Source organism: Dromiciops gliroides, chromosome 1 (genome assembly GCF_019393635.1).
Source record: "Dromiciops gliroides isolate mDroGli1 chromosome 1, mDroGli1.pri, whole genome shotgun sequence".
In the NCBI taxonomy this organism is placed as follows: domain Eukaryota; kingdom Metazoa; phylum Chordata; class Mammalia; order Microbiotheria; family Microbiotheriidae; genus Dromiciops; species Dromiciops gliroides.
The window spans coordinates 676578297-676603224 of record NC_057861.1 but is presented as its reverse complement, the minus strand read 5'-3'; the positions used below and the strand labels follow the sequence as shown (position 1 = coordinate 676603224).

Genomic DNA, 24928 nt, shown 5'->3' with positions numbered 1-24928 from the left:
ACCGCCACGTCTGGAACACACATCTTCCTCCAAGTTGTTCCTTATTGGAATTCTTCCTGTCCTTCAAAACCCAGCTGAGGTGATAGCACCTTCCCTGATCCCTCCAGGTAGAAGTCATTCCTCCCTCCTTGAAGAGACTCACAGACCACTGGAGATGGAAGAGAACTTTGAGGTCAGCCCCCTGATCTTTGCTGTCATTCAGTCATTTCAGCACCATCCAACTCTTTGTCACCCCATTCAGGGTTTTCTTGGCAAAGATGCTGGGGTGGTTTGCCATTTCCTTTGCCATCACATCTTATAGATAAGAAAACTTAGGCAAACAGGGTTAAGTGACTTGCCTAGGGTCACACAGCTAATAAGTATCTGAGGCCAGATTTGAACTCTGGAAGATGAGTCTTCTCGACTCTTGATGCTCTAGGTACTGTGGAGCCACCTAGCCATCCACTGACCTTACTGATATTGAAATGGAGGCCATGAGAGGCCGAGAGTTGCCCAATGTCATATAGAAAATCAGTGACCCCAGGGGCAGCTAGTTGGAGCAGTGGCCCTGGATTCAGAAGGACCCGAGTTCAAATCCATCCTCAGACACTTGACACTTACTAGCTATGTGACCCTGGGCGAGTAACTGCCTCACAAATTGGAAAAAAAAAAAAATCAATGGCTGATCTGAAAAAGAGGATAATGGAATGTACCTCCCACCAGCCTCTGCAGAGGTTGGCAACTCACTGAGTGTGGAACGCCACGTATCGTCTTTTTGCTTTGCTCATCTGCTTTTTCCTCCTCTTTTTTATTCTTTGTTATAAGGGATGGGTCTCTCATGGTGGGAAGTGGGGCAGGGAAGTGGGCAGAGATTGAACATATTGGGAAATAGAAGTAATAAAAGACAAAAAACCTCAAATTAATGCAAATTTTTTTCAAAAATACAATTTAAAGGGGGCAGCTAGATGGCGCAGTGGATAAAGCACTGGCCCTGGAGTCAGGAGGACTTGAGTTCAAATCTGACCTCAGACACTTGACACTTACTAGCTGTGTGACCCTGGGCAAGTCATTTAACCCTCACTGCCCCCACCCAAAAAAAAAATACAATTTAAATAGAAATTTAAAACATTAAAAAAACCATCAGTGGCAGATAAGGAAACTGAGGCCCCAACAGGAGAATATATTAGATCTGATCACTGACCTGGGAAGTAAAAAGACCTAGTGTCCAATCTCAGCTCTGAGAAGCAAGAGTAATTTAATAGACAGGACACCAGAGTTGGAGCCTGAGAGACTTGAATACAGATCCTGCCTCTGATATTCATGAGTTGCGTGACCCTTAATTTAACTTAATTTCCCTGTGCCTCAGTTTCCTCACTGATAAAACGAGGGGGTTAGATTCAATGCAAGGGGTGGGAGATAGCACCTATGTATAGCATCTACTCCATATAGCACCTACTATGTGGCAGATACTGTGCACTTTATACAAATATTATCTTGCTTGATCCTTATATCAACCCTAGGAGGTAGGTACAATTGTTGCCCGTTTTACAGATGAAGAAACTGAGGTACATAGGAGGTGAAGTGGCTTCCCCAAGGTCTCACAGCTAGTAAGTGTCAGAGACTGGATTTGAACTCAGGTCTTCCTGACTATAGGCTTGGTGTTCTGTCCACTTCACCAGCTGCTTCTAAAGGTGGCCTCTGGGGTCCTTCCAGCTCTAAACCTATTACGGTGTGATTTTATTCATGCTATTAAGTCACTTTCCTCGCACCTTAAACACTTGTATTTTTTCTCTAGGAATACAGAGAAGAAGAGAAGAGTTTTAGTAAGAGCAAGAAAAAATTACCCAAACTCCTCCTTGACCTGATGAAAGAGCCCTTTGTGGAGCTCTAAAGGATACCAAGTATGGGAAGGGGATGCCTTGGAAAAGATGGGTACAACTCATTCTGCTTGGCCCCTCTGTTCAGAACGAGGAGCAGTGGGTGGAAGGTGTAGGAAAACTGGCGTAAGCTTAATACAGAGGAACAGAAGCAGCTAGGTGGCACAGTAGATAGAGCACCGGCCCTGGAGTCAGGAGGACCTGAGTTCAAATCTAGCCTCAGACACTTGACACTTACTAGCTGTGTGACCTTGGGCAAGTCACTTAACCCCAATTGTCTCACCAAAAAAAAAAAAATACAGAGGAACAACTTCCAAGTCATCATAGCCGACTCAAAGTCCTGCCTCAGGCCAGAGAGCCTTGGGGCTCTTTAAACAGAGGCTGAATGACCATTTTTGGGGTGGGGGTGGGGGGTTGGACCTCGGGCAAAGGTTAGACCGGTCCCCTGGGAGGTCCCTCACACCTCTGAGCTTCTCTACCCACACTTGAACCCTCCATGAAATGACTGGGTTAAAATAAAATGCTGGTTTCTTCTTCATTAGTACCGAAGAAGGACTGTGACTCCTTGGCCATGAGGATCGGCCAAGCTGAGGAGAATCACGGCTCCTCACAAACCTCAAGTGACAGTTCCTGTGGCCAAACAACTCACCCTCTGGTGCTGCCCCTCTGGGGATAAGATACTGAGGGCCAAATGACAGGCAAGGCACAGCGGATGCCAGGACCAAAATGAACCAGTCCTGGCTGCAATGAAGAGGATGTTGGGGAAGGCCTGGACCCCCACTGCCCCAGTAGGATGGAAGCTTCAGCAGTGCAGGTCCTAGTGAGTTTTTGTCTGTGAATTACCAGTGCCTGTCACCCAGCAGGAACTTAGTAAACGCTTGTTGAATGAATAAAGCCCAATATTAATGTGAGTGAGGAGCGTATCATTTTTTGGTCCAGTGGTTTCTGACTCTTTGTGACCCCATTTGGGGTTCTCTTGGCAAAGATACTGGAGGGATTCGCTGTTTCCTTCTCCAGCTCATTTTACGGACGATGAAACTGAGGCAGACAGGGTTAAGTGACTTGCCCAGAGTCACACAACCAGTAAGTGTCTGAGGCCGGATTTGAACTCAGGGAGATAAGTCTTCCTGAAGCCAAGTCCAGCACTCTATCCACTGCACCAGTATTATTAGAGCTGAGAGTGGCCTTTGGAGATCTACCCTAAGTACCTCACTTTACATATGGGGAAACTGGGGCCCAAAGACTGGAAGGACTTGCCCTTCAGTGACAGAGCAGAGACGAGGCTCCCTATGGCAAAGTGGGAAGAATCCTGGACTTGTGGCTAAAAGGCCCGAGTTCAGGTCCCAGTTCTGTGACCACCTGTCTCTGTGACCCTGGGCAAGGCCTTTCTTCTCTGTGGGCATCAGTTTCCTTTCTCTGTACAACAAGGGGGTTGAACTAGATAATTTTTGAGGTCCCTTCCAGGTCTAAATCTTATGAATTCTGACCCCATCTAGATTCTCTATGGCGGGCAAATTGTTTCTCCAGTGAAGGTCACCCACAGGACCCCATTAGGAAACAGCCTGGTAGAGAAATAGTGTGGTGTAGGGCCTTCCTTTGACAGTCTTCCTCCTGCCTCATCTCTCTAGCCTGTCCATTCAGATACCTCTCCAGCTGGGACACAAACCACACACACACACACACACACACACACACACACACACACACACACACACACAGACATGTGCACGCGCGCCCTCTTTTTGCATTGTCCAAGTTGACCATGCTTGATTATCCCCCCCTGCCCAGGCCCCCCGCACCACCCCCCTCAAGAGCTAAAAGGTATACATATGCAAACATTCCACCCTCCTGTTTCCCACCACAGCCCACGTCCTCTCTGATTCTAGGTATCTGGTATCAGGCTCGTGGCAGCCTCTGCCCCTCCCATCATCCCTTTGCTGAGATGATGCTGCTGCTGCTGCTGCTTTGGTCTCTCTTCCCCACCCCCAACAGCACATGGCTTCTCACGGGCCGGTATCTCTCCCATTTCTCAGAACTGTGGCTGTAAGTGAAAGCTAGTACACTGCCTTCCAGCGTCCAAACCACAGCCTTTCATGCCCCTACCCCCACCCCCACCCCCACCTGCATCTCCACCCACTGGCTGCACGCACACATGGCTCTGCCTGGCCGGCACAGATGCACTCGGGAAATGGCTGGCATATAGCCGGTGAGCAGCCGGGCCCCAGGAGCAGGAAACCACGACCGGAGTAATAGAGAAATCTCTCAGCTCACCTTAAGGTTGCTCCCTTGACGACAGAAAGAGGAATTGGGAGTCATCTCGTTCACCCGCCCTGGTTTTACAAAGGAGGAAACTGATGTCTGCAGAGGGGAGGGGACTCAGTTACAGTTTTACTTGGAGCGGGCTCTGACGCCAACACCTAGAATTCCCAATCCAGTGTTTTTTCACCCAGCCTGCCCCACGCCTAGGATCTGGTGCCACTGATCCAGAGGATCCAATTGTAAATCCAGCTGTAAATCATTTCCTCAGAATGCAGTAACGCTGGTGGAGGGAGGAGGAACAAACCAGGCAGGAAAGGTCTCTCCTGATTGGGAGGAAGGGCCCTCTGTCATTACCAATGCCCGATAACCCCAAGCCGTCCCTGCCATTACAGCCTGGCTTCTGGTCCCTGTCCCAACTTGTCACCTTGTCACAGCATCTCCAGACAACTAAGGAACGAGTCTCATCTTTGATTGAGAAGGAAGGCTAGAGGACCAGCAAACCAAGCTAGGGGGTCCAGGCAACATGGTTTTGTGGATAGGGTGCTGAACTTGGATCAGGAAGATCTGGGTTCTGATTCTGCCACAGACACTGTTTGGGTGACTTGGGACAAATCACTTGATATCTCTATGTCTCAGCTCCCTCATCTTTAAAAAGGGGTTGGAATCAATGCTCTCTTAACTCCCTCCCAGCTGTAAATCTTTGACACATTGATCCCAACCTTCAGAAGACCTGAGTTTGGGTCTCTCTGCTGGTTACTGCCTGTGTGAACTTGGGGAAGTCTTTTTCCCTGTTAGCCTTAGTTTCTCCATTTGTAAAATAAGAAAGGCGGGACTAAATGACTTCCCAAGGCCCTTGCAGCTCTAAGTTTCTATAATCCTTGAGGAAGAAGAAGAGGCGGCAAGGACTGGGAAGGGATGGGGAAGACCTGAGCTTTGTCCACTCTGTACTTGTGCGTCCCTCACCCAGCTCTTCCAGGGAATGTTTGTGTGAGAGGCTTTTTCCAGAAACACACGTTCCTAGAAGCTAATGCTCTGGGTACTGCCCTACTTGGCTCTAGCCCAGCCCTGCCTTGCCTTGGCTGCTTCTTCCTCTGTCACCTGCCAGTCAAGAACAAAGACTGGGATACCCAGAGACCTCAGAGGACCACGTAGGCTATGACAGACTATGGAGTACAGAGCATCACAGATTTTGCAGATGAGTAAACTGAGGTTGGGAAAGAAAACAATTTGCTCATGGTCTCACAGAGAATAAGCAGCAGAGCCAAGACTCAAACTCGATAAAAAAAAAAACCCCAAAAAACCCAGAACTCACCCTGCTACATGGTGATGTCTCTTATCAACCAGTGTCTGGGCTAATCCCAAGGAAGGCTAGGACTAAGGTCACAAAAGAGGCCTTCAGGGTCACAAAATGGAGCAAAGAGATAGTTTATACAAGGAGTGTGTGAAGGGTGACAAAATGTCGCACTGCAAGGGACCTCAGACACCCTCCAGTCCAATGCCCTCACTTTACAGGTGAGGAAATAAACTCACAGAAGCTCAGATGACCTCCCCAAGGTCACACAGGGAGGAAGCAGCCAACCTGGGACCCAAAGCCCAGCACTCCTTCCATGATATCATGTTCCCTTCTCCAGAGGCTGTTTCTCAACACCCCTTCCTCTGCCATAGGGGACTGGGGGCATTTCTATGCGTCAGACTTCCTGGCTAGGTCAGGATAACCCGGGTTGCCTCACTCTACTTGGCCAGTCTGTGACTAGGGATGGTCTCAGTAGAAGGTGGGAGACTCAAGGCAGCTAGATGGTGCAGTAGATAGAGCACCGGCCCTGGAGTCAGGAGTACCTGAGTTCAAATCTGGCCTCAGACACTTAACACGTACTAGCTGTGTGACCCTGGGCAAGTCACTTAATCCCAATTGCCTCACTAAAAAAAACAGAAAGAAAGAAAGAAAGAAAGAAAGAAAGAAAGAAAGAAAGAAAGAAAGAAAGAAAGAAAGAAAGAAAGAAAGAAAGAAAGAAAGAAAGAAAGAAAGAAAGAAAGAAAGAAAGAAAGAAAGAAAGGAAGAAAGAAAGAAAGAAAGAAAGAAAGAAAGAAAGAAAGAAAGAAAGAAAGAAAGAAAAAGAAAAAGAAAGAAAGAAGGTGGGAGACTGTATCCCTATGCATTATCTACACACAGGTACAAAGAGGGAAAGTGCAACCTGAGAATAAGAGCCTTAATTCTAGCTCTGGTGCCTTCTTGGTCTTTGGGCAAGTCCCAGAGCGTCAGTTTCCACATCTGTAAAATGGGGGTGTATCCTGTCTTCTTAGAGGCGTTATGGGAACACACTTAAGAAACTAGAGAGATGGGGGCTGAGGTTATTGATATTCTCCCCAGGATTGTCACAAGGCTCCCATAGTCCAGACCTCTCCTACTGTTCTTAGTTCCATCCATCTTTTATTAAGAGTTTAATAAGTAAACCAAAGAAAAATAATTCCTAGAAGCCGAAACATCCCTCAGAGAATTTGGCAGCTGAATGGACGGGACCGGCGCGCCCTCTACTGGTAGCATACTGTCATCATCGACCCAGATTTCCTAAAAGCCTTTCCATTTTCCACTGTAGACATTGAGAAAGTAGCTTCAGATCACAGAATTCTAGAGCCCCAAGGTATCTATGGAGAACAATGGACCAGACGCTCAAAATCTTGGCACCGTCTTCCTGCTCCTTCACTTCTCATGTAAATCAGCCATCAGGTCCTATCATTTCCACCCCAACAACATTTCTCCAATCTTTCCTCTTTTCTCAAGCACCTGGGTTCAGATCCCACCTTTGATATTTTCTGTGTGACCTTGGACAAGTAGCTTAACTTTCTTAGGCCTCGATTTCTCTAACCAGAAAATGAATAAGATGGTCTCTGAGGTACTTGCTTCCTGATCCATAAACCAGAACATAGTGTAGGATTATGGATTAAAAACTGAAAGGTCACTTAATCCATACCCCTCTATTTCACAGATTAGGAAAATGAAGTCCAGAAGTGAATGGCCTGACTGTCACACAGAATTTGAACTCAGCTCTAGCTGAATTTGAAGCAGGTGCCCATTCCATCCCACTGCATTGCTGTCCTAAAAACTACTGCTTGGATTATTACAACAGCTATCAGGGCTTCCTGACTCCACCTTGCCTGCTCAGTCACTGCTCTGCCCCCTATCCTTCCATTATTCACTTTGCCAGAATTATCTTCCTCATGCAAAGATCAGCCGAGTTATTACTTTGTGCAAAAAAACCTCCCACAGCTACCTATTGTCTACTGAGTGAGGTGCACACTCTTCTGTTGGTATCCAAGACCTTCCACAATATACCACCATTCCTTCCTCAGCAGTTATTGCTCCCGTCCCCATATTCTATCCCAGCCAAATGGATAGCTCTCTAAACTTTGAGAAAGCCCTGCCCCTAGACATCCTGCAATGTCTTCCTTGTTCACCTACTGAATTCCTATATATTTTTAAAGCCTAACTCAAATGCCAGCACTTCTAAGATCAAGGTCTACCATGATTCCTGAATCCCCATGAATGGTGATAACCTGGATCGACTCTTGTCACCTCTCACCTCGAAGTCACCCTTCTTCCAGTTTCTCCCTTCTCCAGTGCTTTTCTGCACAGTTGCCTAATGCTGATACACCTATAACAGAACTGACCAGGTCACTCTCCCTTCTTCAGAATCTTCAGTGGCTCCCTATTACCTCTAGGAGAAAATACCTGACTTCTCCACCTGGTTTGTAAAGCTCTCCACAATCTAGGCCCCAGCCTAGTCTCATTTCCTATCATTTCCCTTCAAGCACTCTCTGCTCCAGTGAAACTGGCCTACTAGTTACTGCTCATAACATTCCATCTCTATCCTCCATGTCTTTGTTCAGCTGATGCAGCATGTCTGGTGTACTCCTCCTCCTCCTCCTTTTCGAAGCCTCTTAGAATTTCTAGCTCCCAGGAGGCCCAGTTCAAGTGCTTTTGGACACTCCTACAGGAGGCCCTTCCTGAACCCCCCAGGGGATAATGTTGACTCTGACCCCTTGGTGGTTAATGTTGCTGCTCTTGAATTTATTTTCTGTGTAATTTTGTTTACTTATCTGTGGACTCATTGAACCCCTCCCTTCATCCCAGCAAATTATAGGCTCCTGAAGTACAGGATCTCATTTCCTTTTTGTGTTCCTTGTACATAACAGGAAGTTAATAAATGTATGTCAAATTGAATTAAATATATTGTGATTTTGCGATCTTTGTCCTCTCAGCTTCAACAAATATTTACTGAACACCTACTATATGCAGGATTCTAAGCCAGGCAGTGAGCAGAAGTATGGGGAGGGGGAGGGAATAAGCATTTATTAAGCACCTACTATGTACTAGGCACCGTGCTAAACACTTTTGATCTTCACAACAACAACCCTGTGAAGTAGGTACTATCATTATCCCCATTTTGCAGTCGAGGAAACTGAGGCAGGCAGAGGTTAAGTGCATTGTCTGGGGTCACACAGCTAGTAAGGATCCGAGGCTGGATTTGAACTCAGGTCTTGCTGCTTCCAGGTCCAGAGTTCTATGCACTACAGCACCACCTAGATGCCTCAGATGTAAGGTGAGAGCCTATGCTGGCATGAACAAGGAGACAAGCATGAAGAAGAGATAGTCTCTGCCAGCAAGGAACTCAGAGTCCAGTAGGTAGTGGGGTAAGACATGGATGCTGTATGGACATAATGATGAAATAGAGAGTACAGAGCATGATGAGGGTACACAGAGAAATGCAAATGATGTTGTAGGAATTCTGAGGAAAGAGAAGACACTTCCAGCTGGGGTGAGGGACTGACTTGGGAAATTAGGAAAAGTTTCTTAGAAGAGGTGGAAGGGTGGGATTTTATGGGCTGGAATCATGGTAGGTATCATGGGCTGGTGATTAGTGCTGGCTCCTTGCCAGGTATAGTCTCTTTCTTTCTCTCTCTCTCTCTCTCTCTCTCTCTCTCTCTCTCAGGGCAATGAGGGTTAACTGACTTGCCCAGGGCCACACAGCTAGTGTCAAGTGTCTGAGGCCAAATTTGAACTCAGGTCCTCCTGAATCCAGGGCTGGTGCTTTATCCACTGTGCCACCTAGCTGCCCCAAAACTTTACTTAGGTATAGTCTCTTAAATGCAATTGTGGGGAACTAGAATTACCTTTGGGTCATAAGTCACTCACTCCAATTTTCTGAGCCTCAGTTTCTTCATCCATAAATGGGTGTAGGCTCCCTCATAAATACTTACAATACCTAGCTCATAAGGTTATGATGAGGAAAGCTCTTTATAAACCTTAAAGCCCAAGAGATATGGGAGCTTCTACCAGTATCACACTCTATCTACCCAGGTGTTTGCCACACTTTGGTGGTGGTGACAGGGGTGGAAAAAATCAGTACCGGCTCCCTCCCGTCTTTGCAGAGTTGGGGCACTATGGATGCCAAACACTGAATGCACAGTCTAGCTCAGGAGGGGTGTGGTTTGACTTTGAAAACACTTTCTCTTTTTTTGTTGTTTTCCTGTAGGGTATGGTTCACTGGGGAGAGGAGGGAGGAGGGGTACTTGGGTAAATGAAAGTAAAATAAAAAACAAAAAATAGCAATGAAATTTTAAAAAGAAAAGAAAAAGGGAAATCAGTGCTGAGTAGACGCTTAGTTTTGCCAGGAGGGGAGCCAGAGCAGGTGTCCAAAGGACATGGATAACGATGATGCCTGGTCTAGGATCTGGGTCATATAAGGATTAGTTGAAGGAACTTGTAGCCGCTAGATGGCGCCATAGTGCATAGAGAGCCAGGCCTGAAGTCAGAAAGACTCATCTTCTTGAGTTCAAATGGGGTCTCAGACACTTAGTGGCTGTGTGACCCTGGGCAAGTCACTTAACCCTGTTTGCCTCAGTTTCCTCATCTGTAAAATGAGCTAGGGAAGGAAATGGTGAACCACTTCAAGTATCTTTTCCAAGAAAAGCCCAAATTGGGGCAGCTAGGTGGCACAGTGGATAGAGCACTGGCCCTGGAGTCAGGAGGACCTGAGTTCAAATCCGGCCTCAGACACTTAACACTTACTAGCTGTGTGACCCTGGGCAAGTCACTTAACCCTAACTGCCTAACCAAAAAAAAAAAAAAGAAAAGCCCAAATAGGGTCATGAAGAGTTAGACACAACTGAAAATGACTAAACAACAAAAAAGAACTTGGGGTGCTTACCCTAGAGAAAAGGCTTTGCTAACAGCCTTAGTCATCAGTGAGCCCTCCAGCCTCTAAATTCTTAAATCACTATCTACCTCTCCTGCAAGGGTAGTGTGGTCCAGTGGAAAGAATACATGATTTGAAGTCAGGAGGCCTGGGTTGGCATCCCAGCTTTGACACTTCCTGGCTGTATAATGAACTGTGGGGGAAGCTGCTTGACCTCTGTGCCTCAGTTTACTAGATAATAACCCTGCACTCCTCACCCCACAGGGTTGTCATTAGAATGTACTCAGTAAACCTAATGAGTATTCTATCTGTGCAGTGCTCAGCACAGTGCCTGGCATATAGTAGGTGCTTAATAAATGCTTATTTCCTTTCCTATAACAGCACAGTGCCTGGCATACAATAGGTGCTTAATAAATGCTTATTTCCTTCCCTCTAAATAGAAGCTATAGCATCTTTTCACTTGGCTCCTAGGGACTATCAGTTCCATAAGTAGTTTGTCTCCCCAGCTAGACTGGGGGCATCCTGAGGGCAGGAACCATCCCCCTCAACACCCAGCCCAGTTCATGGCTTTCCACACAGCAGATGAGGAGCACATATTCACAGAATGAATGAATGAAGGATTACATTTTCCAATGCAAACAACCTGGTCACCCATGACAACCCTCCCCCCACTAGGAAACGCCGGCCTCAGTGCCACAGACAGCTTCCTACCTCAGTTTCAGGCCGAGGGATGAAGACTGGCGGTGCCATCTTGAGGGTGAGGCCCTGGAAATCCCATTCACCAATGACATATTGCACGGGCATCCTGTAAAAGAGAAATACCCTCAAGAGCTGGCTTAACCCACCCCAAACTATGGACCCCCAAAAGCCAATGACCTGGCAGGAGACATAGGCATGCCAGCCCCATGGAGGGCAGTACTAGGAGTGTAATGTTCTGATGGGGTTTGTAGGGCAGGTTTGTGTCTCCCTTCCTCCCAGAGTTCCTCAGTTCTAACCAAAGGCTTCCTTGGGGCGGGACCATGTCTTCCCAGAAAGACCAGGGACTCTCCTGGGACCTTACTCTACCAACTCCCCTGGCCCTCTTAACCAAGCTAGGAGGAAAGAAGAAATAAAGATGGTGGAAACAGGTGATGGGAGGAAAGGGGGAAAGGACTGGAGCCACTGAGAGGAAAAGAGGCAGGTGAAGGACCTGCCTTTGGCCATGTCCCACCTCTGAAGCCTCCGAGCGCACAGCTCTCCAATCTGCTCCTGCTGAAGCTTGGTGATGGGGGTGGATCTTTGGCTGGCCGGCAGGCTCTGAAACTAAGCACAAGTGACTCTGAGCTGATCTGCAGGCTGTGTTTCCCCAGCCCACACACACACGCCCACCCTCCAGAGGGCCCAGGGCCAGGCTGGCACTGTGTGATCCTTAATCTTTCTGGGCCTCAGTTTCTTCATCTGCAAAAGGAGGGGGTTGCACTAGGTGGCTTCTCGGTCCCTTTTGTCTCCCAATCTATGATGCTAAGTCAAACTCAAGCATCTCAGAGCCTTCCAGGATCCAGAAGCTCACCCCAGGGGCAGAGAGGGGAGACTGATGCCTGAGCCTGGGTCTTCCCAGTGGGACAAAGAGAGGAGGGAAGAAAAACCAGGAGGGGAACAGAGGTCTACAGAAGGGCTGAGCACCCCCCAATTCTCCAGGCTCCCAGCCTCCAGCTACCCAGGGCAAAAGTCCAGGCCCTCTCCTTTTCTGCAATAGCTATCTGAGCTGAGAAAGGACTGAATTCTTCTATTGCTAACACCACCCCCCTCGCCACTACACACACACACACACACACACACACACACACGCCCCTCTAAGGGATGAAACCAAGGCCAATTTATACATGAGTCATCCCTCCCCTCTACATGGTCCAGCCCTAGTATTCAAAAAACAGGGGCTGAGACATCATTCAACATAAAATACATTTCAAGAAGCTGCTTCACAGAGCAGGGCAGGGTGGTAAAAAGACACCAGGGTATTCGGGGTCAAAGGTTGTGATTTTGTTTGTTTTGGTTTGGTTTTTGTTTTTTCCTTTGTGAGGAGATTGGGGTTAAGTGACTTGCCCAGGGTCACACAACTAGTAAGTGTCAAGTGTCTGAGGTCATATTTGAACTCAGGTCCTCCTGAATCCAGGGCCGGTGCTCTATCTACTGTGACACCTAGCTGCCCCAAAGGTTGTGATTTTGAAACCCTGGATCTGTCATTGACTACCCACAGGCAATTCCATCCCCTTTCTGGGCACCCTGCTATGAGCCCCAGAGAGGCGGCAGGGGCCTGTCTGAGGTTACACAGCCAATAAGCTACTTATTCCACAACTGAACTCCTACCATGTGCAGAGCCCTGGGCTTGTGCTGGGGGACGACAAAGATGCATAAGTCATTGTGCCTGGCCTCAAGGGGCTTACAGTCTAAGACTCAAACAACTGTACTAAAAGGCCAACTGTGGCTACTGATAGAAGAAGTTACAAAGGAAGAGCTTTGGCAGTAGGAGAGGACAACATGTGGGAAAGGGAAAATAGGAAAGGCTTCCTGGAAGGGGTGGCAACTGATCTGGGTCTGAAAAGAGAGGAGAATTCTGACAGGCAAAACTGGAAAAGTGAGAGGGAAGACTGTGTCTAACTGTAAAATTTATTGTTATAAATTTGCAAATATGTTTTCACATGTATAATTGATTATTGCTTGCCTTCTCAAAGTATGAGGGAGGGGTGGAAAGAAGTCAGAACTCAAAAAAATTTAAAATGAATGTTAAAAATAAATAAACAATTAGTTTTTTTTAAAGTGACTATAAAGCAGTTATCCATGAATTTATCTAAACTCTTCCTGGGGTGGGGAAGTTAGGTGGTGCAGTGGATAAAGCACTGGCTCTGGATTCACAAGGACCTGAGTTAAAATCTAGTTTCAGATACTTGACACTTACTAGCTGTGTGACCCTGGGCAAGTCACTTAACCCCAATTGCCTCACCAAAAAACCAAACCAAAACAAAAAAACAACCGTCTTCCTGGACAGATTTAGGATTTAACCTATTACCCCAATACTCTGTGCTGGTGGAAATTCTGGAACCTGCCTGGTGTCCATGAACTTAAAAAATATTGATAAATGTTTCGACATAATTGGCTACTATGAAATCCTGTGGGGCAACTAGGTGGCGCAGTGGATAGAGCACCAGCCCTGGAGTCAGGAGTACCTGAGTTCAAATCCGGCCTCAGACACTTAACACTTACTAGCTGTGTGACCCTAGGCAAGTCACTTAACCCCAATTGCCTCACTAAAAAAAAAAAAGAAAAGAAAAGAAATCCTGTGTGGTTTTTGCATTTAAAAGCATTGTTCTTGGGCAGCTAGGTGGTCTGGTGGATAAAGCACTGGCTCTGGATTCACAAGGACCTGAATTCAAATCTGGCTTCAGACACTTGACACTTACTAGCTATGTGACCCTGGGCAAGCCACCTAACCCTCAGTGCCCCACAATAAAATAAAATAATAAAATAATAAAATAAAATAAAAGCATTGTTCTGAGAAGAAGTCCCTAGGCTTTACCAGGCTGCCCAGGGGGACTGGGACATTGCTAATATTTTCATTCCCAATGCTTAGCACAGTACCTGATACTGTAAAATGCTTAATAAATGCTTTCTGAGATCAAAAAAGGCTCAGTACCCTTGCTATAGACCCACTGTGTGTGTCTGTGGACACTATAATTAGTACCACCTTCTTCCTAAGTAGAAGGCATTTGAATGAAGAGGATAAGGGTTTTGCCCAAGGGTAACTGGGCTGTGATTACCAAGCCCGGAACTGGTTGGGTCATCCTGGCCTTCTTGTTGGAAAATCAAAGTCCTTCAAGAGAGTGATGGAGGAAGTAAGGATGACTAGCCACACTCTATGGATGAAGGATCCAAGTAGGCTGTTGCCCCTTCAAGGTCACCTACCACAGGCAGTGATAGACCAGGTACATTTCCCAGGCTCCTCTCCTTAGAGGGGGAGCTTAGGAGAGTCAGCACAACTCTATCAAGAACAAGGAGGTCCTGCCCGACTAACCTCATCTCCATTTCCGACAAGGCCACTACACTGATAGATATGGAGAGTGTTATAGACCCCAGTAACCTAGATTTCAGCCCAGCATCTGATGAAGTCTCTCATGCTGCACTTGACGACCGAATGGAGACGTGGGCTAGGAGTCAGCATGATTAGGTGGATATGGAAATGGTTGAATGGCCAGCCATGAGGAGAAGACGTTAAAGTCCAGTAAGGGTCAATGAACATTAAACCAACCACCTTTTTAAGAGGGCGCTAATGGAAAATCCCAGGGATCTGTCCTTGGTCCTGGGTTGTTTTTTCAATGACCAGGCCAAAAACATACATTTATCATCCAACATTGAGGCTCTGTAATTCCTAGTGTCTTAAGCCCTAGGGTGTCTTTTTGTGCCAAAGAATCTGTGGCCAACCATCAGTCCAGCTTCCTGGACCTCTAAGTAACTGATAGCATTTCGTTCAATTATGAATGGAGGCAACAAACTAACTGCCTTTTGGGAAGGGGTCTGCAGGCTTAGCCAGATTCCACCAAAAGAGTTTGGGACACACAAAAATGGTTAAAAACAAAAACAAAACCAAAAATCCCCTACTTTTACTGCACAATATATGCCCTATCATAATGCAGGTTATAGTGCAAAGAGTTCTACATTCAGAAGCTCTAGGTTCGGATTTCACCTCTGAGACTTACCTTTATAACCTTGAAGAAGAATAATAGCTAGTGTTCATGTAGCGCTTTAAGGTCTGCAAAATGCCTTAGGAATATGATTTCAGGGGCAGCTAGGTGGCGCAGTGGATAAAGCACCAGCCTTGGATTCAGGAGGACCTGAGTTCAAATCTGGCCTCAGACACTTGATACGTGCTAGCTGTGTGACCCTAGGCAAGTCACTTAATCCCCATTGCCCCGCCAAAAATAAAAAGGGGCAGGGGGGAGAATATGACTTCATTTTATCCTTACAACAACCCTGGAAAGTAGGAGCTATTATTATCCCTATTACTATGTCCATATTATTGTTATCCCCATTTTGCAGTAGAGGAAACTGAGGCACAAAGAGTTAAGCAACTTGCCAGGGTCATACAATAAATAAGTATCTTAAGCAGGATTCAAACTCAAGTCTTATTGAGTCCAAGTCCCCGACTCTTATCATCTGTGTCACTTAGCTCCATAAGTCTCTTAAATCTCCTTGGCCTCAGTTTCTTCTCTATAAAATGGAGTGGGGGGGGGGGTTGAACTAGATGGCCTCTAAAGTTCCCCCAAGGTCTAGATTCACGATCCTGCAAAAACTAAATTACCTGTGGATTTGTCTTATTTCCCCAATAATGGATGAAAAAGTGTTTATTTAATGTCAACACTGTGGCAAACATTGTTATAAGAGCTGAGAATACAATTAGAAAAGTGAGGGGCAGTTAGGTGGTGCAGTGGATAAAGCACCAGCCCGGGATTCAGGAGGACCTGAGTTCAAATCTGACCTCAGACAGTTGACACACACTAGCTGTGTGATCCTGGGCAAGTCATTTATCCCTCATTGCCCCACAAAGAAAAAGAAAAAGAAAAGAAAAGTGAGACCATCCCCACTCATGTTATAGCAAGTGGAAGGGGACAAGGGGAGGGATGATAAAAGCAAGAGTATATTAAGAGAGGCAGTAGTCAGAAGCAAAACAGACTTTAGAGGAGGGTCAAGATAAAAAAAAAAAAGAGCAAGGAGGCTACATAGAAGAAAATAGAATGAAGGGAAATACAGTTAGTAATCATAAATGTGAATGTGAATGGGATGAATTCACCTACAAAACAGAAGCAGATAACAAACTGGATTAGGAACCAGAATCCGACAATATGTTGTTTATAAGAAACATACTTGAAACAGAAATACATACAGAGATGTAAGATAAGGCGCTGGATCAGAATCTAATACTTCAGCTGAATAATTTGGGGAGCAAAACATACAAGGGGGCGGGGTTCAGCTGCAGAGGAGGTGACAAGACCCAGTGGTCCTTAGAGTGCATTGGCAGATCAGATGGCAATGCCTATAGGTCAGCTGGGCTGATAGCAAAGTCCCGTGGCCCTCCATTTTATGGGAAGGATTATGATTGGTGTTTCCCTGCTTATCCAAGCAGTATGAAAAGCCATGGGGCAAGAGAGCATCATTTAGTTGGGAGGAGGGGTAAGGAACTTGCAGGGACAGTGGAGTGGAAGGGACCCAAAATCACAAACTCTGACTGGGCAGAGCCCATCCCAGCCTAGCTCTACCTGTAACTCCCTTGGAGGGAGCTAGCCCAGGGTGGCGGATGGTGTCTTCTCTCAGTATCCCCTGTGGATGAATAAAGTGTACTGAGCAGAACAGGTGCTTAAATTCAATCTCCTTCAGAGCCACCAGGGTGATTAGTTGCTAATGAACTAAGGGAACTGTTTTAAAACAACTGGTTTAAACTCTTCTAGCAGAGGGGTCTTTGCCAGAAAGCACTGCATAACTTAGAAAGGCAGCAGAACTGGGTACGGTTGAGAGAAGGGCAACAAGGGCTAATAGTGTGTGTGTGTGTGTGTGTGTGTGGAGAGGGAGAGGGAGAGAGGAAGAGAGAGAGAGAGAGAGAGAGAGAGAGAGAGAGAGAGAGAGAGAGAGAGAGAGAAATCATGAGCACCAGGAGCCAGCCCATGAGGACACACTGGAAAGAAAAATATTCTAATCTAGACAGACAGGCCAAGAAGAGAAAGTTAAAGATCTATGTATCTTCTTTTTTTTTTTTTTTAGTGAGGCAATTGGGGTTAAGTGACTTGCCCAGGGTCACACAGCTAGTAAGTGTTAAGTGTCTGAGGCCAGATTTGAACTCAGGTACTCCTGACTCCAGGGCCGGTGCTCTATCCACTGCGCCATCTAGCTGCCCCAAGATCTATGTATCTTCCTATGGAAGAGAACTCAGGAGCAAGGGCTTCCCCCACCAACCCTAGAGATGAAAACCTGGGGTATTGTCATAAAGTTTCAAAGAGACCAATGAAGGACCAGAGAAAGGAAGGATAATTTTATACACTTGGTTGTAAATTTATGGATGTTATCCAATGGATTTGGAAGAATCCAATTATGTGGCATCTGCTTAATGCAAACCATTGCAGATACAAAGACCATATTTAAAAAGGAACTTACTCTTTACTGAAGAATGTAGCATTTAAAGAAGGAGCTGACCTGGAGAAGACTCAGGCAGGCCATGATCACAGCCTTCTAATATCTGAGGGCCACTAAATCCTTCTCTAATATGGGGCCATTCTTCCTTTAAATCCTTATGTATAAGGATTAAACCTTTATTATTTATTATTCAGCTCCAGCTAAAGTGGGCTATTCTTTATTTTCTCCTACATACCCTATATTTTCTTGCTTCCTCACCTTTGCCCATGCTGTTCCCTACACCTGAATTATCATCCCTTCTGCTCTCTGGCTGTACTATGCTTATCCTTCTGTTAAAACCTAACTCGGAAAAAAAAAAAAAGGGGGGCGGCTAGGTGGCGCAGTGGATAAAGCACTGGCCCTGGATTCAGGAGTACCTGAGTTCAAATCCGGCCTCAGACACTTGACACTTACTAGCTCTGTGACCCTGGGCAAGTCACTTAAGCCCCATTGCCCCGCAAAAAAAACAAAACAAACAAAAAAAACCCCCTAACTCGGCTTCTGAGTATTCAGCATGGGGCAACTAGGTGGCGCAGTGGATAGAACACCGGCCCTGGAGTCAGGAAGACCTGAGTTCAAATCCAGCCTCAGACACTTAACACTTATTAGCTGTGTGACCCTGGGCAAGTCACTTAACCCCAACTGCCTCACCAAAAAAACAAAAAACAAAACCTTAACTCAGTTACCTCCTCCTCCAGACAGCTGTTCCTGATCCCTCTGTTGATAACTATTCCTCCTCCCCCTACCTCAGCACATCACCTGGTTCCCTGTGTTATTGTGTACTACAATTATGTCTGTTGCTGTCTCACCCCACTACAAGACTGTGACAGCCATTAGAGTAGGGAATGTCCTTTATCTAAACTTAGCATCTCCTCTCCTGCCTAGCACAGTGCTCTAAATACAGTGTGTACCTAATGGGGGATGGAAATAATGTCCCTAATCTAAATTTAACATATCCAAAGCCTAACACAGTGCTCTAAATGCAATGTGTACCTAATGAGGAACAGAAATAAGCATTTATAAGACACCTACTATGTGTTAGGCACTGTGCAAAGCACCTTACAAATATCTCATTATATCCTCACAACAACCCTGAGAGGTAGGTGCTTATATTGTCCTCGTATTACAAGTGAGGAAACTAAGTCAGAGACAAATTAAATGACTTGCCTGGAGACACACATCTAGTAACTGTCTGAGGCTGGATTTGATCTCAGGGCTGGCCTCAAAAGCCTACTAGTTTCATGACCATGGGCAAGTCACTTAGCCCTATTTGCCTCAGTTCCTCATCTGTAAAAAGGAAATGGCAAACCACTCCAGTATCTTTGCCAAGAAAACCCCAAGTGGGGTCACAAAGAGGCAGACACAACTCAACAACTTCCGAACTCTGTGCCTAGTGTTCTGTCTACTGTGCCACCAGCTGCCTAACCTAACAAATGTTGGTTGAATTAAAATGACTCTAGGAACAGATTTATTCCATGTAACCCTGGAGAACAGAACTAGAAGCAGTGGGTGGTACTGACAGGCAACAGATGTTAGCTGAGGGTAGGGAAAACTTTTCTATGAGGCAGAGGAAGCATGATGTTGCAGATGGAAGTCCTCCTTTGAATGTGGCTGGGACTAGATGACAGCTCGAGTCTCTACCAGCTCAGGGGGTCTATAACTCTAAGTAATAAAGGTCAAAACTACAAATAAGTCCAGGAAAAGTAATACATGTTGGTTGCATTAAACTTCTGGCCAATTCACAGCATGTTATCAGTAGAGAGATGAGGGAGTCTGTGCCTTATTCCGAACCCCTTGAGGAAATTGACCATAGCTTCCTCCAGCCAGGGGTTCTTGACCTGGAGCCTGTGAACTTGTCCTTTTTAAAAGACCATTATATTTCATTAGAATTGGTTTCCTTTTCAATCTTATATATTTTGTTTTACAGATTTGAAAATATGATTCTGAGAAGGGGTCCATTGGCTTCACTAGGCTACCCAAGGGACCCATGATTCCAAAATGGTCAAAAACTGAACCATTCCCAGCAGAGCCAGAATCCTGGGCTGGAGAGGTCGTGGGGCTGACCCCAGGCAAAAATTCATATACTTCTATGTGAGTTGCATTAGGAAGAACACTAGATTTGGAAATAGGGGACCCTGGGTTCTAAACTCAGTCCTGTTACTTGCTACCTTTGGGAGACTAAAGAATTCTCTTTCTCTCTGAGCCTCAGTTTACTCCTCTGTAAAACTGGAGATGGAGGATGGGGTGGGGATTAAAAGACAGTATAGGGGCAGCTAGATGGCACAGTGGATAGAGCACCTGACCTGAATTCAGGAGGACCTGAGCTCAAATGCGACCTCAGACACTTAACACTCACTAGCTGTGTGACTCTGGGAAAGTCACTTAACCCCAATTGCCTCAACAAAAATAAATAAATAAATAGATTGAAAAAAAAAAAGACAGTATAGCAGTGGCAGTTAGGTGGCACAGTGGATAAATCACTGGCCCTGGATTCAGGAGGATATGAGTTCAAATCCAGCATCAGACACTAGCCACTTACTAGCTGTGTGACCCTGGGCAAGTCACTTAACCCTCATTGCCGAGCCAAAAAAAAAGGCAGTATGCATAGTGGATAGCGAGCTGGACTTAGAGTCAGAAGGATCTGACTTCGAATATTGCTTCAGACACTAGCTATGTGAGCCTGGGTAAGCCGTTTAACTTCTCAATGCCTCAGTTTTCCCATCTTCTTGTTGTTCAGTTGTGTTTCAATCATGTTGGAATCTTTGTGACCCCATTTGGGGTTTTCTTGGCAAAGGTACTGAAGTGGTTTGCCATTTCCTTCTCCAGCTCATTTTACTGTTGAGGAAATTGAGGTAAACAGGGTTAAGTGACTTGCCCAGGGTCACACAGCTAGTAAGTGTCTGAGGCTGGATTTGTACTCAGGAAGATGAGTCTTCCTGACTCCAGGCCCAGTGCTCTATCCACTTCACCACCTAGCTGCCTTTCCCCATCTACAAAACTTGATTTAATCCCCATATACAAAACACAATTTAACAAGATGACACCAGATTCATTTGGATCATAAAACTGACATACCATCTACCCTGAGTTCCCATCAAACATATCAGTCGTTCCCCTAAGGTTCCACCCAGCTTTAAATCTCTGCTCCCATCATTCCAAAGTCCCTTTCTTGCTCTAACATTCTCTAACCCTCCCAGTTAAGATCAGTAGCTTTTCCCGATGAGTAAGCCCTTGTGCAGACATTTTACACAAAATGAGTTCAGACTTAGGTCAGGCCCTGGATTAACTGTGAGATGATTTCCCACTAAACTCCAAACTAATCTATAAGCTCTTTGTGTACAAGGACATGTCATATACTCTTCCTACATCCCATGGTGGTTAGCAGGATGCCGGCCACACAGTGGACCCATAGATATTTGGGGCTAGAAGGGACTTCAAAAATCACCCAGGTCAACCCTTTAATTTCCATTTTACCCCTGGGGAAACTGAGGCCCCAGGAGAGAGAAAGGATTTACCTATGGTGATCCTGCTGGCAAATGTAAAAGCATTATTTACTGTGTGTTGGGCAGGCACTGTGTTGGGTGCTGGAGATTCAAAGACAAAAATGAGAACAGTCTCTGGCTTCCAGGAGCTAGCCAGCAGGGTCTAGAACAGCGAAGGCAACTAATAGATGCCTGTTGACTGACTGACAGAAACACAGTGGTCCCTGCTCTCAAGAAGCTTATGTTCTCCCAGCAGGAGTACACACCTGCTGAGTAGAGAGCCAAATTCTGCTTAGGAGACAGATCCCAAGATTCACTTTTCTCCCTCCTGCCTCATCCCTGGGGTGGGGGTGGCGGGGTGTGTGTCAGGGGATTATCTGGATCATTGCCTTCTGTTTAGGAGCCAACTTAACTGTTTTGGCTCCAAGCACATGAGCCACGATGTACTCGCTGGATTCCCGGGCTTCCGGAACGCCTCTCTCCTCAAACAGCTGTGTCCAGTGGTTGACCAAGGCTGTCGCTGTCACCAGCAGGGCCCTGCAGCCACTGACTGGCCTCAGAGAGGCCCAGTAGAGTCCTCCCTTCCATTTTACCCCTCTAGGTCCGAGGATCCATGGCTTCATGCGCCAAAGCCACATGTCTCAGAGGAGCAGTGTCTGCAGCTGGAGTGAATGGCAAGAATCTCCTAGAGTCTGTGATTCTCTGTTGACCTGGGGCTGGGGAAGAGAGAGACAGACACCCCCACCCCAAGAGCTTCAGAGAGAATCAGGGGACTTTCACCTCTGTCTCTTGAACATCTTCCCCAATCCTGCCCCACTCCATCTCCATCCTTACTCCCAACTACCTGGGTACAGGTCTCACCTGGATTACTTCAGGTGTCTCTGAACCAGACTCCCCACACCCAACCTACCCTTCCCACACAGCCAGAGGAAGCCTTCTTCCATGGTCTGTAGCACACCACACCTTTCATGCAACGAATATTCCCTAGATATGTGCTGCATGAATAGAGTGTGTATTTGGGGCTGGGGTGCTGTCATCCTCCCATTTCACAGGCTGGGAGACAGAGGCTATCTCTCTTCCTCTCCTAACCCTGCCCAACTTTCAAGGCCCAGTTTATCCTATCTCTCCCAGAAAGCCTTCCCCACCACAAGGATCCCTCCTTCCTTAGAACAGCCAGAACTTTGCCTCTGTTGTGCTCATGAGTGTTTCTCAATATTGTTCTTCTTGAGAAGATCTCAAGTCTTCTGTTATTATTTAGCTTTTCAATGTCCCTGCCTCCCCAAGCCTTGTTGAGCCTTCCCTGCACTAGAGCTAGTTGAGTGGGGTATAGAAAAGGGGGAATCTGATAATAATCAGCTGATTGGCTTTCCTAGGAAGGCATTGGGGTGCTGTAGGCAGAATCCCAGCTTGATTTCCCTGGGCCCAGCTTTGGATCTCTACCCTGTCATGTTAACCCGGAGACATCTTAGTAAAGTCGAAAAGTGGAAGCTGGATTCTTCCTGGCTCTGATATTTTCTGTCAATCTGAGCAAGTCACTGAAGATCTCTACATCTTTTTCCTTATCTGTAAAAGGGAGCTGATTTATCCTCTCTACCTCATGGCATTATTACAAGCCAAGTATTTTCCAAAACTGAAGAGAGAAAAAGTTATTCTGGTATGAGCTAACAGAACTGACTCTCTAGTCAAGAGGACCTGAGTTCCAATTCCCCCTGTGAGTATGACAAGTCCCTTGGACAAGTCCCTTCACCTCCCTAGACTTCACTATTCTCATCTGTAAAATGAGGACTCTGGGGTCCCTTCAAGCTCCACAGGTTTTGTTTTTGTGGGGGGTTTTTGTTGTGTTTTTTTTTTTTTAGTGAGGCAATTGGGGTTAAGTGACTTGCCCAGGGTCACACAGCCAGTAAGTGTTAAGTGTCTAAGGCCGGATTTGAACTCAGGTACTCCTGACTCCAGGGCTGGTGCTCTATCCACTGCGCCACGTGGCTGCCCCAGGCTCCACAGGTTTTAAAGCAGGTTAAGATGGGTTTCATAGAAGGCTGGATGGCTAGATTTTAGGAGATCCATGAATTTGGATAGGGGGGAAATGACATCTGTTTCTTAGTTTTCTTGGCAATCCTGGGCATGTCTTCAAATATACTTAAAACCATTATTCTGGGGGCAACCAGATGGCGCAGTGGTTAAAGCACCGGCCCTGGATTCAGGAGTACCTGAGTTCAAATCCGGCCTCAGACACTTAACACTTACTAGCTGTGTGACCCTGGGCAAGTCACTTAACCCCCATTGCCCTGCAAAAAAAAAACAAAAACAAAAACAACAACAAAAAAAAAAACATTATTCTCAGAGGGGATCCTTAAACTCCAGCACATTGCCCAAGGGGTCCAGGACACACTCCTTCTCTAAGGGCTTGTCCAGTTTGGACAGTCTATGGATATGTCTGACCAGGTTCTGTCTGATCCTATCATCAAGATACTGGATTCTAACAAGCAGAGCCCCAAGCATGAGGCTGTGGGGGGCTGGTGGATCCTTCGTGGGCCAGAGGCCCTGGACACTGGCCCTGGCCTGCTTTGGCCACCTGGTTGGGAAAGGAGGCTTCAGATGAACCTGGGGTCTCCCTAAAAACCTCCCTGCCAGGCCCATACCCTAAGACCCCAGGCCATCCTTACCTGGGCAGACTGCTCTAGGCACTGGATGCTGAGGTTCTGGGTCCCTAGAGCTGTAGGTACTGTCTCCAATCACCCTCCTTTCTCATTGCCAATCCCAAGCCCATGGGTCCTTTCTTCTTTCCTTCCGGGAAGGGCAGCAGCCTCAGCGAGTGGCTCCACCCCCAAAGCACAGCCTCTCTCTTCCTCCCTCTGAAGGGCGAAGCTCCGGTGCTGAAGTCCCCGCCCTCCTCGCTTCTCCCACCCAATCCTCTCCCTTCCTCTGTCCTTGAAGAGGCAGGCCCTCCCACCTGACTCTGCCCTCCGATGTGTAAAGATCACGTGGTTTGTGCTCTAGCTAGAGCTTGACCCCGGGTGATTATGCAGGGAGCTCTATTGGCCCCGGGCTCCCACCACCTTCTCCCTTTGATTAGCTCCCAACCCAGCTCAGTGCACCTCTGTATTCCACTGTGTAATGTGTAAGTGTGCAGACACATCATGCAGTTCACTATCTCTATGTATATCTGGAATGTCAGCATCCCTATATGAATGGTCTGGAGATGCCCGTAGCTGTCCTCTGGAGGTGTTCGTGCATCCCCTAGAAACAGAAAGGAAAATTGAAGCCCAAGCAAAGCAGGTTACTAGGTCTCCCTGGAGGGTGACAGCATTGGTACGGGAAGGAAATGCCCATTTATATTAAGCATCTACTATGTGCCTGGCACTGTGATGAGCAATTTACAAATGTTATTTTATTTGGTCCTTACAACAACTCTGGGAGGCAGGCGCTATTATTATCCCCATTTTACAATAAGGGAAACTGAGGCAGAAGGCGGTAAATGACTTGCCAGTGTTACATGGCTAGTGTCTTAAGACTGAATGGAACTGGGGCAGCTAGGTGGCGCAGTGGATAGAGCACCGGCCCTGGAGTCGGGAGGACCTGAGTTCAAATCCGGCCTCAGACACTTAACACTTACTAGCTGTGTGACCCTGGGCAAGTCGCTTAACCCCAATTGCCTCACTAAAAAAAAAAATTAAAATATGGTGCATAAAAAAAAAAAAGTGAATGGAACTCAGGTCTTCTAGACTCCCTACTCAGTGTTCACTGTGTCACCCGACTGCCTTTAATGTGACTTACTGATGATGCCCTGCTCCCAGAGCTCACAACTACCAGATATAATTCCTTGGTCTTTAGGCATACATCCTGAGAACCTTCCAGCCTTGGAATAGGTATCCTTGGGTCTGGTTAAGTTTGTCCCCCAGCCTCAACCATTTATCAAATTGTAACCATCAGTCCTACTACAGTT

At 46.5% G+C, this 24928-nt stretch overlaps 1 protein-coding gene across 4 annotated transcripts in view; it reads right to left on the bottom strand.

Moving 5' to 3' along the window:
- The window catches only part of HEMK1 (HemK methyltransferase family member 1), a 54155-nt gene extending 30335 nt beyond the window's left edge, over positions 1–23820 (bottom strand). For all 4 annotated transcript variants that reach the window (XR_006354227.1, XR_006354226.1, XM_043979372.1 and 1 more), the window contains exons 1-4: positions 23649–23820; positions 21399–21701; positions 11520–11611; positions 11021–11114 (exon numbers count right to left, since the gene is read on the bottom strand). Coding sequence is in view for 2 of the 4 variants with exons in the window: in XM_043979372.1 (XP_043835307.1) it covers positions 11021–11114; positions 11520–11611; positions 21399–21623 (411 nt within the window). In the remaining 2 variants the exon portion in view is untranslated. The remainder of the gene's footprint in view (positions 1–11020; positions 11115–11519; positions 11612–21398; positions 21702–23648) is intronic.
- Between the last annotated feature and the right edge of the window lie 1108 nt (positions 23821–24928).